Consider the following 17,417-nt stretch of genomic DNA (forward strand, 5'->3'; position numbering starts at 1 on the left):
GAGATATAGCTCTGTCTGGTTTCGATTAAGCGACTTTGAGTACGGCTGTTAGTCGTATTTCGGGTATTTTCTCGTTCATTGTCTGGGATTGAGGGGAACATACGAGTATGTCGTTGAATATGAATGTGTTTGTAAGGCTCTATTGTAGGATATCTAAGAGTTTTTGGTATAAGACATCCGTAGCTGAGCCAGCTCTGGCTGAATTTGTAAAAATACGGGAGCTTTATTTACACGGGGGCTGAAAATCGGGGTAACCCGTATAATACGGTGCATCTGGCAACCCTACATGTAAATACTAGTGTACATTAATTTTAGTCGTTAACAAGAACTAAGAAGCCGTCGGGTTTTAATTCTCGGAGCTCGCGTTACACAGGCTTCAGTGCTACTGCTTAGCCACAACCAGTTTTAATTACACACGAATAAAGAACATGCCTATTTCTCGTAATATTTTATCGTAATTTTCGTATTTCATTTATTCATGTATTTTCAAAGATTCAAAGATTCTTTATTTGCGGAAACATTTACAATGAGATTGTTATTACATATTGTCCCGTAAAAATGTTTCGCTTGCATACTATTAGGCATGCAAAATAATTAGTAAAACATAATAACAGGATAATAACTATAAGTAATTTTTATTTCATTACGTCCGGTACCTTTCGAATCTCCTCATTCCCGATTTTATCACGACGCGACGCTACGAAAAATCGGAGAAAATCAGTCGAAGTCTTTAATCGAAGGGATGAGGGAATGGTGTACGAGGGGAGGAGAGGAGAGAGGAGATAGATGCTTTATCTATTGTTGTGTTTATATTGTATTTATATTATGACCTCGCTAGACATTCATTGAAAACAGCTCAACCGTTTTATTGGCCGACTCTACATTGTGCAGACGGCGTTTCACCGGTTCCCCGAATTCCCTCGAACACGAGCTTTTTGACGTCACATTCAAATGATATTTTATTTTGGTGAGTGAAGCGGACTGCCTACGCGAAGGAGCTTTCCTACGTCAACGACTCGACAGCATTTTTATTACCAGGCAAATAAATCTACCGAATATGACGTCGACATAAACAGCTATTTTCTTCAGAAATCTCCCCATTATAGGTAGGTATATTGAAGACAGTCAGTTTCCTAATTTTCCCCTTGTTATGCAGCATATTAATTATAAGTCGATACCTACTAGATATATCCATTCCATACTAATATTATAAATGCGAAAGTGTGTCTGTCTGTCTGCTAGCTTTTCACGGCCCAACAGTTTAACCGATTTTGATGAAGTTTGGTACAGAGTTAGCTTACATCCCAGGAAAGGACAAAGGCAACTTTTTATCCTTAGAAAATTAAGGAGTTCCCACGGAATTTTTAAAAGCCTGAAATTTGGTAGAGACTAGCTTGCATCCCGGACATTGACATAGGCAACTTTTTATCCCGGGAAATCAGAGAGTTTCCACGGGATTTTTGAAAACCTAAATCCACGCGTACGAAGTCGTGGGCATCAGCTAGTCAAACTATAAAGTCTTGTATTTAAGTTTCTAATCTATGCTATCTCATTCCGTCTTCCGTCGTCCGAGGAATCTAATTGGAAAATAATTAGAAAAAGAGTTTTATGTTATATTTTTATGCTATGTATATATGCTATGTATACACTATTTATATTAAGTACCATATTGTGTACCATAAAATAATGGGCTTCAGTTTATTTTCTTATAAATAGCATTGTCCTTGTCCCGCACGAGTCGCGGTCGCGTACCGCAAAGTCTACCTTATGCGGCTAGCAGTACACCCAACAACAAAGTTGATTGCAATGCAAATTGCCATCTCGAGTTTGTAGAATAGATAACGCTGTGCCAGAGATGTCACCCAAAATATCTAATGCGTGAAACTCGAGATGAAAAATGCTTCCAATTTATTTACGTAGGTACCGACAATTTAATACTTATTATTAATATTATAAGTAGGTACCAAAACACGTGCTAATTGACGTTCTGGCCGGCCAGCTGTGCTTAGTGAGAGTCTATTTTTATCAACAGACTAATGTGATTTACTTATACATGAAAACAGGTACATTTACATAAACTATCGAAAACTGCGGATGCCTTCGTTATAATAGCTATATGCATCAGCCCGATCCGTCCAGTAGTTTGAGTTGTGCGTTGATAGATCAGTCAGATTAGTGTTATGTTCCGTACATTATCTAAGCATGAGAATTAGGTTTAATCGCTTTTGTACTGACCTACTAAGTACCTACATGCTGATTCTTTGACGATAGTTGATATATAGATACTGGTGTTTTGATATCAATATTATTATCCTACCTAGGTACTCTTACACTTTATTAATTATCATATCAGTTTATCTAAATACTAGTCCTTATATCTTATCTAGGTAGAATCATAATAATAAAAATCATAGGTATCTTAATAATTAATAAGCTAGGTATTAAATAGAAGTCTTTATTGAAAGTACCTTCCCACATAATATTGTAAGCTTCGGTGTCACAAATCACAATGCTGTTAGTTTATGGAATTGCAATAAATTGAAATTGAAATTGAGCCTGTTTCCACTTCGCCAAATGCGAATCAGACAGCACGTTGAATCAAAAAGTAAAAACTATGCATAAATAAAAATAAAAATGTACAGGTAAAGCCCTTTTATATGATACCTCACTTGGTATGGTAAGTAATCTTACTTTGAAGTAACTTTGAAGTAAGATTACTCATGAATACATTTTTTTTTGATTTAACCACAAATTCACGATTTTCGGATTTTCCCCTTATTTGTGCTATAACTTTCATGATGCTATCTAGAATCATGGAAAAAAATTGTTGATCTCAACGAGATACCTACCCTATAGGTTTCTTGACATACAGAGAGACAGACAGATAACGAAGTGATCTTATGAGGGTTCCTTTTTTCCTTTCAAGCGGAATCTCTCAGATACTAGGTATTTTGATGTCGGAGGGGGTCTATTGCGGGTAAGACTGTGTGCCCCGCGACTAATAATAAAAAAATAAAACTGCGTATCTATGCCTTTCGGGCAGCCCCTCTAGCATCTCACATACATAACTCATACATTACAATGTAATACAGTACAATGTAATACAATTACAATGTAAAGGATTATTTAAATGATAAGCAAGCTTGGGAATGAGTTGCTTAACGACTTTGTGATAGTTCTAATAAGTTTCAATAATTTTGTAAAGTGGTGATAATAAAAAGAATACCCGGCTGAGTTTGTTGTGGGCTCTTCTCAGACCTGGGCGCGTTTGGAACCCTCGTAGCTTTAGTTTTAAGTTTGCGTTATAATTATCACCACTATATTATCTTACAAATCTAACACTATACCAGACAATCAATAAGAGTAATTTATTACCTATTTTGAATAAATCATTTGACTTTTGACTTTTGACTTTAACATCCCACACGATTGCTCCTTCTGGACGTCTCCTATGGACAATTACTATGTCCCTTTAGATTACTATTTTGCTAGTAGGTACATACCTATGTACCTAATTGCAATGCAAATAATAATTTTCTTTCGTTCCGCAGGCGGGCTGGGCACGCGTCACTGGGTGACGTTCATGCTGTTCCTGGGGATGGCGAACGCGTATGTAATGCGGACAAACATGTCCGTCGCGATCGTTGCCATGGTGAACCACACCGCGCTGCCAGTCCACAAGGAGGCCGTAGACACCGAGTGCGGCAACGTTGATCCTAATGCCACTTCTGTGAGTATATTCTATGATGCTTATGTCCATTGCGATCGTCGCCATTGTGAACCGTGAACCACACACACCGCACTGCCAGTCCACAAGGAGGCCGTAGACACCGAGTGCGGCAACGTTGATCCTAATGTCACTTCTGTGAGTTATACTTATTCTATGATAAAAACGAACATTTACGATTGGTGCGGTTCATGCATTGTTGCAAGAAGAATACCATAAATTCAGCCAATCCCAACAATTGCGATTGTAATAATTTCGGAATCGACCAGCTGTTAATCAATAATCTCTTTTAGCGCATAATTTTTTTATACCATTGTTACCTGACACCAGCAACGTTACATGTTACTCGGATGAACAAGAAGCGACTAAACAAACCAGTTTCTGTTCAGGTGGCATCATCACAAGACGGCTCGTTCGTGTGGAGTTCAACCCTGCAAGGCTACATCCTATCATCTTTCTTCTACGGTTACGTCATCACGCAGATTCCGTTCGGGATTCTATCCAAAAGGTTGGTTCTTCAATTTTACTCCATTACCATAAAAATTAAAATAAGCAAAAGTGTAGGTACCTGGTACCTACTTGCAGAAAGAAATGTACCTATACATCAACCTTTAGAAAGAGGTAGCGGTTTTGTAGAGCATTGTCTCTGTCGTTGAGACCGACGAAACGTCACGTAGGCATGAGTGACAGAGACAACGCTCTACAAATCCGACATGACATTCTAAACTAAAAGCCGATGTACATTAATTATTGTACATTATTTTCTGCCGCGTATACCTACTGTACACGGCTGAACCGATCTTGACTTTTAATTTTTTAAAGCATGTAGGTAGGTAGACTACCCAGTAGACTATTACGCATAGTACCTACAGCATAATTTTCCATCAGTGTGCACTGTGCACAAAACAAACTCAAACTTAGTAGGTATTCGAAATCTCGGATGGATATGCATGACTTCCTCAAGAAAGTTAAATAGGTAGGTCGGTATATATTATTACCTTTAGCAACTTTGTTAGGATGAACCGGATCTGTTGTTCAGAGAATGATGCCGTTCACAAGTAGGAAGGTTTTTCGCATTCTCATCCCATGTCTGATGAGTTGGTCGAGTATCTGTCCCAGGAAAGACACTGGATAACAAATCCCATTTTTAAAGTCATTAGGTAAGCAAGGATAGATAAGTCCAGACTTATCTATCCTTGCTTACCTAATGACTTTAAAATCATTCAAGACCTTGTTTCGTACATATAACAATATGCAGATATCCATTTATTTTATTAGACATAATATACTAATGTACCTATCACATTTTATGACATTTACTTTGCTCTAATGCGTCCATTCAACATTTTACGGGCGAGCATAAAATTTTGCATTTGTGAGTCAAATATTATGAGAAGTGTACCTAATGTAAATAACACCATGAGGTGTTGTTGACATCCATTCATACTGTTATTGACATTCATAGCCTTAGATCTTGGTATAGCTGATATTGATCGTAGTTTTAGTACCTGAACCATACTGCGCACTGTACCTACATCATGTTTTGTGGATCTCCGTGGCGAGTGGTGAGCGAGTGGCGAATTTTGGAAAATCAAAGAGTTCCCTCGGGATTTTGAAAAATGTAAATCCACGCGGACGAAGTCGCGGGCATCATCTAGTTATAAATATAACACAAAGCACACAACAAAACAGAATTACAAACACAATAGTGCATCGGAATATCATTATCTCAAGATCAAAGACAACGGTCTTTGCCAATGCAATCGGACACAAAGCAGACATCTCGACCTATGATCTAAATGCAAACTTGGAGTTTGCGCAGAATCGTATGGGTAGATACCTACCTCTACCTATATACATACGTGTTTTCATAAAGTAGGTACCTACGTAATTCGCATCCATATATTATTATGTTTATAGTTCAAAACACCGGCCTAAAATATCATAGGGTAGGTAGCATCGAGCAAAGATACCTCTGCACTCAAAGATCAAACTTTTGGTAGGTAGGTATAAGTCCCGCAAATTGATAACTCAGCACTAGACTGAAGTTTCGAGCTGATGGTATATTTTTATTTCGGCTGACGTCAAAATGACGTCATTTCTATGTTAATGAGACATAGTTCTAGCCTAATAGTTAAAGTAATAACACATCTATCACATACACTGTCGGCAGTCGCATGGCAATTTTTTTAAAATTATAATATGACCAATATTCCCCTTTCCTCTCCAACTAAGCGTCAAGCTTGTGCTAGGAGTAAAATTGTACAAATTGATTTGTAATACAAACTTTGCAAGTGGCACGCAAGGCAAGTTCAGCGGCCAGTCCTCAGCTTCTGGATTTTGTACAGATTAGTTACTTACCTACAGAGTTACAGTTAAGTTCCAAAATTTTTGAGGGATAAGTAGGAAGGTTACAAAAATTCTGTCAGTGATAATAGTCCTTTTGTTGTTATTATGAGAGACCACTTCCAATCTTTTTTTGCTCACCAGGTATGGCGCTCGTCTGTTCCTGGGAGTGGGCATGCTGATCAACTCGGTGTTCGGTCTGCTGGTGCCAGTGGCGGCCGAGGCTGGCTATGGGTGGCTCATCGTCGTACGGTTCATCCAGGGGTTGGGAGAGGTGAGCTTTCTTTGACTTAATTCCGAGGATTCCGACTACGGTCGTATTTTTTCGACATTTTGCACGATAAATCAAAAACCTTATTATGCATAAAAACAAGTAAAAATCTGTTTTAAGATGTATAGGTAAAGCTTGGTATATTAATTACTATCTTACTTTGAACAGTACTTAGTTATCTTACTTTGAAAGTTGAAAATACCTACTAATTATTTGTGCATGAACACATTTTAATTTTTTTTTGTGATGTAACCACATATTCAGTTTCGGATTTCGGATTTATTTCTTTACTTGTGCTATAATACCTAGGTACCTACCTGCCCATGATTCTAGGTCTACGGGAAGTATCCTATAGGTTTTCTCGACAGAAATACAGACAGACATACAACGAAGTGATCCTTGTACCGTGTACGGAACCTAAAAAATCAACGACGGATGTTACTGTGGTATTAATACGAATTAAATTTCTTTTGTTAGGTACTTATAAGTAGTTGAAACAAAATTGTTTTCGACAGGGTCCGATTGTGCCATGCTCACACGCCATGTTGGCTAAATGGATTCCGCCGAATGAGAGGAGTCGAATGGGTGCAGCTGTATATGCCGGTAAGTCTTTTTGTATTTTATTCAGATACAAGTTAGCTCTTGACTGCAATCACAGTGATGATGCAATCTAAGATGGATGCGAGTTATTTTAACCTGGAGGGGGTATGGCAGTTTTATTAAACCCATACCCCTTTGGGTTCTACACGGCATCGTACCGGAATGGTAAGTAGGTTGGCGGTACGGCTTTGCCGGTAGGGTGGAAACTAGCCACGGCCGAAGCCTCCCACCAGTCCAGACCAGAAATTTGGAAATTATTAAATTCCAAACCCCTGCCTATACTACCTAAACATAGTTCAATGCCAATAACCATTTGCCTTATCTTGTAGTTTTTAGTGATTTAGTATTTTTCAAACCAGCAATGTATAGCGTGCAAAACTCGAGGTCAATGTCCCGCCTACGATGCGGCTTTGACCCCGAGTGGCCTATCTACGCAATGTTTGTTGACCTACCTACTGAACCTAGCGTCAGTCAGGTGTTTTATTTGCGAAATATTGTGGCTAATTTCCGTTATACACAATCTCTAAACTAATCTAAAATGACACGTCTAAATCTATAGCTATTCCTTTCATAATGTTGCTTGCGGAAAAGGATAGCACTAGATTAAGACCTGTTAATTTAGTTTAGTTTAGAGATTGTGTACAAGAGAATCGGCCCCAGTGTGAACATTTAATAAATATGCAGGTTTTTTTTCGCGTTTTTTTTGTGGTATCTTATCAGTAATCATACCTGTCTTCGTTTTTGCTAGCGTTCTGAAAACACTCTATAGTACGATCTCAGCACTGGCCACTGAGGTATACGATACAGAGAGAATTCAAAGAGTCTCCATGTTTATTTCCAGGCGCTCAGTTTGGAACAGTAATCTCGATGCCCCTCTCTGGTCTTCTCTCGGCGTACGGCTTCGCGGGCGGCTGGCCGTCCATCTTCTACGTGTTCGGGCTCATCGGCACGGTGTGGTGTGTGGCCTTCCTGTTCTTCGTGTCCGAGGACCCTGAGAACTGCCCCAGCATTAAGGAGGCGGAGAAGAAGTACATCCTCAGCTCGCTGTGGGGCGCTGCTGGATCTAGCGTGAGTGCTGATGTTTTTTGATACTTGGGCTCATCGCACGGCGTGATGCCTGGCCTTTTTGTTCTTCGTATCCGAGTACCCTGAGAACTGCCCCAGCATCAAGGAGGCGGAGAAGAAGTACCTTCATCCTCAGCTCGCTGCGGGGCGCTGTCGGTTCTAACTTTCTGGCACTTAGATATGTAGCGGAGAGCAGGTGATCTTCCTCCAGACTGGTAGCATGCACGAGGACCTAGCTGGTCCGATAGTTGTAACTTGTAACTAATATATTTACTTATTATAGTGCTCAGTTGAGAAAATTCTATTAGCGAGATTAAAGATCCTGTGGCGACATCTAGTTTGTTGATTGTAAGTTACTTCGTCGCATCATACTGTAGGAATTGTAGGATCCTTCGTATGAAATCGAAATTATTATATTATGTGGAGAACATCACAGATATTTTCTCGCTCTTCTTTATTCTTAGCACATCATAATAAAGTAAAGTAGGTCAATGCGTTCAGAAAGTTTGCTTGCCCACGATTGCGACTTATTTTCAAACAGTTTCATAGTGAGAAAGAAATTGGAATAATGAAAACAAAAACCGGAAGAGCTGTGTGCCCCGCGGTCCTCTTTGACTCGCTGCCACTTTGCCACAGTAAATAAACCCGAGTTTGCGTTTTTATCGAAAAATACACTGCATCTCGACTCCACTCCACTTTGTATTCAGGTAAAGGTACCTATACGTGCAATTCTACACCATGCAGTACCTACGCATTAGCAAAATTCGGGCTAAAACAGAATGTACCTACAATGAAATACGGACCTTAAACGCAAGAACAACAGAGACTCGTGCTATGATTGGCCATGATATTTTTGCTTTATACAAAAATAAGATTTCTAAGGAGGGACACCACGCACTAAACCCCCCCCCCCCCTGGGTTGACGTACGGGTGTGCGGGGCATCTCAACCTGTCGCGGACCACATGCCAAATCAAAATAGGGGTTTTCTCCATAATTTTTTAACAACGTTGTTGTCCACAGTCGCCGCCCATACCTTGGACCAAGATCCTGATGTCGATGCCGTTCTGGGCTATAATGTTGGCGCACATGGGCCAGAACTACGGCTACGAGACCCTCATGACGGAGCTGCCAACCTTCATGCGACAAGTGCTGCATTTCTCCATCAAGGATGTAAGTATCCATTAACTTGTTTGATAACCTCCCATGCGTAGTCGTGACTGCAGTGGTCTTAGAAATAAGAGCTTCCGGGTCCAATAGCACAGGTAACTTGCAAAATTGACCCTTGCAAAAGGAATTTTCCCATACATAGAGGTTTCGATAACTTTAAGGTACTTAGGTAATCTCAAATTACTGCATTTTTAGGGTTCCGTACCTCAAAAGGAAAAACGGAACCCTTATAGGATCACTTTGTTGTCTGTCTGTCTGTCTGTCGGTCTGTCAAGAAACCTACAGGGTACTTCCCGTTGACCTAGAATCATGAAATGTGGTAGGTATGTAGGTTTATAGCAGACATTAGGGGAAAAATCTGAAAACCGTGATTTTGTGGTTAAATCACACAAAAAAAATTAAATTCTGGTCATGAACTAATAATTAGTATTTTCAATTTTCGAAATAAGATAAGTACCTATATCAAATGGGGTATCATATGAAAGGTCTTCACCTGTGCATTCTAAAACGAATTTTTATTTATTTTAATCCATCATAGTTTTTGATTTATCGTGCAAAATGTCGAAAAAATATGACTGTAGTACGGAACCCTCATTGCGCGAGCCTGACTCGCACTTGGCCGGTTTTTTACTAAAGTTCTTGCATTTCACACCTGCGCCTGGTTCATGCTTAAGTCGTGTAAGTATAGGTAAGTAAAGTAAATGTGTGTTTGCAAGTGTGCTTGCTCGCGACTTTTTGGTCCGACACGTACGCACTACGCAACGTCACTAAGTTCACGCGCGCTCGTGAATTGCAAGACCCTGCAAGACCATTATTATGTTCATTTTACAAACAGGCCAGGCCCCTAATCTTTCTAGCAAAAAAACCGCGCTGATTTTCCGTTAGGTGTGTCCCCGACCATCAGCTTAAACCTGACAGACAAACAGCTTCTGTTTATCTAGCTGTCCTGTCAGGTGAACTTTGTAGTTCGTCTGTACGAATAAAAGGCACCCAGTAAACTCGCTGATCTCGCTTCACCCAATCCACTAATCTAATAAAACGCGTAAAATATAAACCTAGCTATTTATATCACGAAACCAGTTAGCCGGACGATTTCGGTGCCATTAATCATCCGAGCTGTCACAGGGTCAAAGGCTGAATAGCCAATTGACTGTTGAATCACGACGTACCCACTTCTGCCCGACATTCAATTACGCTAAACGAGGAACATATCTATTACATGTAGACCCTAGACCTATATGTAATTTACATACTAGATTAGATATCTGCGTACATTGTAGGTAGGTTTTCTTTATAGTCGTGTTCCTCATTCATTTTTTTTCTTTTTCTTTTGTAATTTCTCAATCTGGAGGTGGGCGTTAACAACTGTAACACAATTTCTAACTAAAACAGTTGTTGCCGTTCTTTACTTTTAAGGCAATCAATGTAAAAATAAAGATTTTTTTTTTCATTTTCATTGCTGAGGCTCGTGACTCCTTTCCATTAATCTTATAATGGCAGGAGTTCTCTTGGAATAATAATGTGAACGAGATTTCGATTCTTATTATTATCAGATACCTATTAGTGATAATAACCGGGACCGACGACTCAACGTGCTCTCCGATGCGCGAATGACACGTAATGGCCAAATTTGGACATCCAAAGTCGGTCACCCATCCAGTTGCCGACTTGGGTCAACGTTGCTTAAAAATCGCAATTGAATGATAATACGCTCTTTTTTTGGAATTCGATTAAAAATAGTGATTTGTTTCAGAATGGTTTCGTTTCGGCTCTCCCGTACCTCTGCATGTGGCTGTTTTCAATGTTCATCTCTGTAGTGGCGGACTGGATGCTGTCCAGCGGACGCTTCAATCACACGCAAGTCAGAAAGATCATCAACAGTATTGGTATGTTTATTGCAAGTTCACTATAACTTGACGGCTAACGTTTATTTTATTTTTAGGCCAGTAAATCCAATCAATCGGCCATAAATCGTAAACGGTAAGTTTTACAAAAAAAATATACAGGAAACAAAAGATGCGAAATTTTATTCTCTACAGTAATGGTCTGCATAACTTTGCCCTAAAGTGGATAGTTTTCGAGATATCGGCCGAAAACTTTCCTTCAAGATTGCGATCGAAGCTCCACCTGGATCTGTCAGTTTTTTGTGATTTTATGGTCAGTGACCAAGTGACCCTTAAGCTAAAAATAAAATAAAATTGGATCGGAAATTTAGTGCGAGGTTGACCAAAAAAACGGCTTTATTTACTGGCCTATTTATTCAGAGACAAGTTAGCCCTTGCAGTCTAAGATGTTAGCGGATTAACCTGGAAGGGGTATGGCAGTTTCATTAAAACCCATACCCATGTCAGTTTCTATGCGGCATCGCAACGGTATGCCGGTAGGGTAGTAACTAGCCATGGCTTTACCTATAGATAGGATTTTGTGGGAGAGATTCATGTTTCTTTTCATGGTAAGAAGCTAGGTATCTCGTTCTTGGACCGATTCTTGGATTTGTTATGAATAATTTATTTTCATTTCAGGTGAATACGGTCCAGCGATAGGGTTGTTCATCGCGGCGCACACGGGCTGCAGCCCCGCCGCGACTGTCGCAGTGCTCGCCATCGGCGTCGGCTTCAACGGCGGCATATACTCCGGGTTCAAGGTGAGTTGTTACAGCACGGGTCAGTACTAGGGTTGTTCATTGCGGCGCACACGGGCTGCAGCCCCGCCGCGACTGTCGCAGTGCTCGCCATCGGCGTCGGCTTCAACGGCGGCATATACTCCGGGTTCAAGGTGAGTTGTTACAGCACGGGTCAGTACTAGGGTTGTTCATTGCGGCGCACACGGGCTGCAGCCCCGCCGCGACTGTCGCAGTGCTCGCCATCGGCGTCGGCTTCAACGGCGGCATATACTCCGGGTTCAAGGTGAGTTGTTACAGCACGGGTCAGTACTAGGGTTGTTCATCGCGGCGCACACGGGCTGCAGCCTCGCCGCGACTGTCGCAGTGCTCGCCATCGGCGTTGGCTTCAACGGCGGCATATACTCCGGGTTCAAGGTGAGTTGTTACAGCACGGGTCAGTACTAGGGTTGTTCATTGCGGCGCACACGGGCTGCAGCCCCGCCGCGACTGTCGCAGTGCTCGCCATCGGCGTCGGCTTCAACGGCGGCATATACTCCGGGTTCAAGGTGAGTTGTTACAGCACGGGTCAGTACTAGGGTTGTTCATCGCGGCGCACACGGGCTGCAGCCTCGCCGCGACTGTCGCAGTGCTCGCCATCGGCGTTGGCTTCAACGGCGGCATATACTCCGGGTTCAAGGTGAGTTGTTACAGCACGGGTCAGTACTAGGGTTGTTCATCGCGGCGCACACGGGCTGCAGCCCCGCCGCGACTGTCGCAGTGCTCGCCATCGGCGTTGGCTTCAACGGCGGCATATACTCCGGGTTCAAGGTTAGTTGTTACAGCACGGGTCAGTACTAGGGTTGTTCATTGCGGCGCACACGGGCTGCAGCCCCGCCGTGACTGTCGCAGTGCTCGCCATCGGCGTCGACTTCAACGGCGGTATATACTCCGTATTCGAGGTGAGTTTTGTTAGAGCACGGGTCCAGTGATAGGGTTGTTCATCGCGGAGCACACGGGAAGCAGCCCCGCCGCGACTATCGCAGATATGGCAAGCGTGAAGCGATTAATTTTCATGACTGAACCATACTTGAAATAGACAAATTTTAATTCGAACCTAGGTACATACGTGGTATACGTATTACAGATTTCTATTCGGAGGTCGGGGGTTCGATCCCGGGAACTCTAACTTTTCGGAGTTATGTGCGTTTTAATTAATTAAATATCACTTGCTTTAACGGTGAGGAAACCTGCACGCCTGAGAGTTCTCCATAATGTTCTCAAAGGTGTGTGAAGTCTACCAATTCGCACATGGCCAGCGTCGAAGACTATGGCCAAACTCCTTCTCACTCTGAGAGGGGACCCGTGCTCTGTAGCGAGCCGGTGATAGGTTGATCATGATGATGATGATGATTACAGATTTAGATTATAATCCGTTGTTTTTGCTATTTTCTATTGGAATTGAATGATAATGAGTGTGATTCGTATGTTTTCAGGTGAATCACTTGGACATCTCACCACGGTTCGCCGGCATCCTGATGGCGTTCACCAACTGCCTCGCCAACCTCACCGGTCTGCTGGCGCCCATCGTCGCTGGCTACATCATTGAGGGCAGGGTATGTACCGCACCATGCAACGCCATAACTCGCGCCAATAAAGAAACGAAGCAACGCTTATCATTCTGTCTATCACACATTTTTTATTTTTTTATTTATTACAAGTTATCTCTTGACTGCGATCTCACCTGGTGGTAAGTGATGATTAGTCATCATTGGAAGGGTACGGCAGTTTTATTAAACCGGTTTCTACGTGGCATCGAACCAGAACGCTAAATCTCCTGGCGGCACAGCTTTGCCCGTAGTGTGGTAATCAGCCACGGCCGCAGCCTCTGATCAGACCACACCAGAGACATTTTAGAAATTATAAGTTTACAAACCTCTACCCGAGACCTCCCACTTATAAGAACGCTCACCACTGCACTAGGAATGCCGTCGAAACATATTTTATAAAGTACCTATAGACTTCCACTAAGAAAGGATTTTGAACAACGGAATGTTCAAACAACCTGAATCCACGCAGTCGAGTCGAGGAAGGTCATGGACAATTTGTTTTAAACACCTAGTTAAATTAATTTTCTTTATTTCCACAGCCCACACAAGCCCAATGGAGGATAGTCTTCTACATAGCGGCCTGCATATACATATTCTGCGCTACATTCTACAATATCTTCGGCTCGGGTCGGCGGCAGGAGTGGGACAACCCTGCCGAAGACGAGGCGCTGGCGAAAAAGGCGGCGGCAAAGAAAGCGACCAAGTCGGAGAAGAAAGCTGGCAACCCGAACACAGCGGAAACCGCGCAATAGCACGTTTAAAACACGCTCGGCACACACAACTGGCAACACTTTAATCTAGAGTGTATATAAGGGTTGCCCTTACAGCAATATTTTATTGCAACTGGTAGGTAACCCTTACAACAACTAGCAACATTTAAATATAACTGGCAAACTGAGTTGTAAGTGGCAACACCAAAATGCATGTAAAATTAAGAAAAAAAGCCCAAATTAAAACCTGGGTTTATTGCCTTAAAAAATTCAAATCTTTGGGTAATTAAGATAGAAAGAGTGGAAGAAAGAGAGGAAAATATGAAAGTATTTACACGTTTGTAGCATTAGCGTTAGCAACTGTAATGAAGCCCCCAAGCCAAAGGGGCCTCAATAGTAAACGAAAGCCACCCAAAAAAAATCGCTCCTGAGAATGCACCTATTCCCAATACGAGTTTTCTAGTTAGTACAAATTTATTAAACGCATTAGTAAAAAATACTTTTGTTATTAATTATGTTAACCATTTTTTGTATAATTTAAGGTTGTGTCTGCTTTGAGCGAAAGATTACGATAATGAATTCCAAGTTTTGAAAATTGTATGTGAAACTTTAGCGTGCACATGTTGTAGATATTCCTTTGAAGATGCTGGTGGTTCTTATTTTTCGTGAAATAAAGTAAAAAAAATGATGTTATTTATGGTCGAAGACCGCGCTTTGTAACTAAACTTTGATTGCTTTGCGATATTTCAATTGTTGTTTTTAGGGTTCCGTACCTCAAAAGGAAAAACGGAACCATAGGATCACTTTGTTGTCTGTCTGTTTTGATTAGATACTATTGTTGAATCGCAAACGGAAAGCGCAAGTAAACGTTCAAATTAAATTCGCAAAGACTTTGAATAGACTATTCTATAGTTTTTCTATTTTTATTTATCAGTATTTTTAATTTAAAACATACATAAAAGACGCACATCAATAAGGCTGTGATAGAATCTTGTGTAAAGCCTCATTTACATGAAGAGAGTTCCTCGAAAATATTCGTACGATGAAGTAATATAAAAAACGAGAAAATGAAAAGTAAAACTGGCTGTATATAGGTAGGTACATTGACAAGCGAAAATAATCGTAAATCGTAGGAATTATTTGTTTTAATATAATAATTTGAACATAGGAATAACTACCTACTATAATCTTCGATTTGGTTATCGCATAAGGCGACGAGAACGAACTTATTAAAAAACCGTTACCATATAAAAGAAAAGCAACCTCTGCCCATGTAAATGAGGCTTAATGCAACTTGGAATTCGTTACCGTGTCATTATATTTTAAACATGCTATTTATTTATTAAATATATTATAATTATATTAAGTACCATACAAGTATTGTTCATAATTTTATAGTTTGAGAAGAGAATAATAGAGACGCGTGAAAGGTGTTAAATGACGATGGGTCCAAGATTTTTTATTAACTAAAAAAACGTTACCGTCCTAGCCAGTGACTTCACAAAACCTCGCATCCGAACATAGATATTAAATTTTGATCAAAAAAAACTTTTAAATTTTGACTAATTATTCCAATTTAAAATTTGCAGACACTCGAATAGAAAATGTAGCAAATCGAATATGACGACATAAAAAATTTGTGTAGATTAGAGATTAAAATTATTTTAGCAAAGTTTGAATCGGTGTAGGTAATTTTTCTAATTAATCGACTTTATAGATTTGAATATTCAATTTGTTTGTCAATATTTGCCAAATGGTACCTATGAGTGAATTTATTCTTAGTCCCTTCCGTATCGCTCTAAGCGAAAGTTGCTGCGTTAGGCTGGGTCCAAGTTTGTATTATTATAGTGTGTCATAGTCCTAAAGTGGACCATGATTACTAGTTTGGACGCATTAGAATATTTTTCCGTCCTAACTAACGATCATGGTACAAGACAGGCGACGCGACGGTGATACGACATATCAAAATGATACAAATATAGTATGGACCCAACTTTAGTAAGCAGTATAAATATGATATAATTTATTTATTGATTAAGTTTTTAATTAGTACACGTGACGTCAAACGACGGTGTGCGCCCAGAGCTAATGTGATCATTGTTATTAATTGTAAGTAATCTTAAGCCGTTTTATACAAACATTACATACAAATTGAAGTTATAAAATAACACAGTAACTAAGAAACTAAAAGAAAAATCTTATATATGAAGGCCCCTGAAATATTTAAATAGCTAACACATTTTGTAGTATGTTTTGTAGCATAAAATGACTATCCTATAAAATGTCCTGTCATTTCATAAAATTATGATTGATTGTCAGGTATTCTAGCTTATAAAGTGTAGTAAACAACTTTTAAGCTAGTGGTGTGGTAATGGTTAACTTCATACTGACTTTTGCCTCTATTTATATTTACTTACTAAAGTTAGTTTCAGTTTATTCAGTCTTTGTTGAGTTGTTGAGTAAAAATTGTTAAAAAATAGATGACTGCGGCATGAAACCCCCTGTGTGAGGGGGCCTGAATATTTTTGCCGGTCTTGCCACCTAATTTACACTTCATTTTTAAAGGGGTTTTTATTTCTTTGCTGGTACTTTTAAATGTTAATGAAATAAACTAAATAAATAAATTCTGTAAATCTTGCAGTACCTAAGTATTATAAAATATAAATACATAGTTAATTTGTGTGTAATGTTATTTTATTAAATAAATAGAAGCTACAAATTAAATGAAGTATTGATATTTTATTATTAATCGAATTATTGCGTGTGGCAATCTCCTAAAACGACAGCTACCACCATAGATTGAATAGGTATAAAATATATGCCAAGTTCTAAGCATTTGTATACTCTACTTATAAAGTTTTAGAGAAATACAATGATGTTTTTAATTTACTTTTCCGTTTTATTTCTAACCCTGGGCGTTTGTGCACTCATCCGTATTTGGTTCGTACTTCGTATTGTTGTTATATGTAAGCAAAAAACGGATCGCCGTTAATTGAAAAAACACGAATACGAACCGTATACGGATGAGTGCACGTATTCATTACGTTAGTTTATTAATAGCTAAATACTAATAAATAATTAAATCATTATATAATAATTTATATTATTAAATAATTGCGTGTGCGACAGTACTCATGCGCAGCTGTCCCCCTCCACGAATCATTCAACAAACAAATTCCTCGTTATAATATTATACTACCGTATTCCCGAGACTTCATCCGGTGGACTACACAAATTTATTTCCAAACCCTATTTTACCCCTTTAGGGGTTAAATTTTCAAAAATCCTCTCTTAGCGGATGTCTACGTCATAATAGCTATC

At 39.9% G+C, this 17,417-nt stretch overlaps 1 protein-coding gene across 3 annotated transcripts in view; it reads left to right on the forward strand.

The window, feature by feature from the left end:
* The window catches only part of Picot (putative inorganic phosphate cotransporter protein picot), an 85,814-nt gene extending 68,829 nt beyond the window's left edge, over positions 1–16,985 (forward strand). For 2 of the 3 annotated variants that reach the window (XM_034975821.2, XM_034975819.2), the window contains exons 2-11: positions 3,552–3,730; positions 4,117–4,235; positions 6,218–6,347; positions 6,860–6,947; positions 7,786–8,012; positions 9,031–9,180; positions 10,931–11,063; positions 11,700–11,821; positions 13,273–13,392; positions 13,926–16,985. In XM_034975821.2, the coding sequence (XP_034831712.1) occupies positions 3,552–3,730; positions 4,117–4,235; positions 6,218–6,347; positions 6,860–6,947; positions 7,786–8,012; positions 9,031–9,180; positions 10,931–11,063; positions 11,700–11,821; positions 13,273–13,392; positions 13,926–14,138 (1,481 nt within the window). In that variant the 3' untranslated portion in view covers positions 14,139–16,985. Of the gene's footprint in view, positions 1–3,551; positions 3,731–4,116; positions 4,236–6,217; positions 6,348–6,859; positions 6,948–7,785; positions 8,013–9,030; positions 9,181–10,930; positions 11,064–11,699; positions 12,140–13,272; positions 13,393–13,925 lie in introns of those variants that run through there. The other variant, XM_069503644.1, reaches the window with a different exon arrangement.
* Positions 16,986–17,417: the final 432 nt, after the last annotated feature.

This window comes from Maniola hyperantus, chromosome 15 (genome assembly GCF_902806685.2).
Source record: "Maniola hyperantus chromosome 15, iAphHyp1.2, whole genome shotgun sequence".
Classification (NCBI taxonomy): domain Eukaryota; kingdom Metazoa; phylum Arthropoda; class Insecta; order Lepidoptera; family Nymphalidae; genus Maniola; species Maniola hyperantus.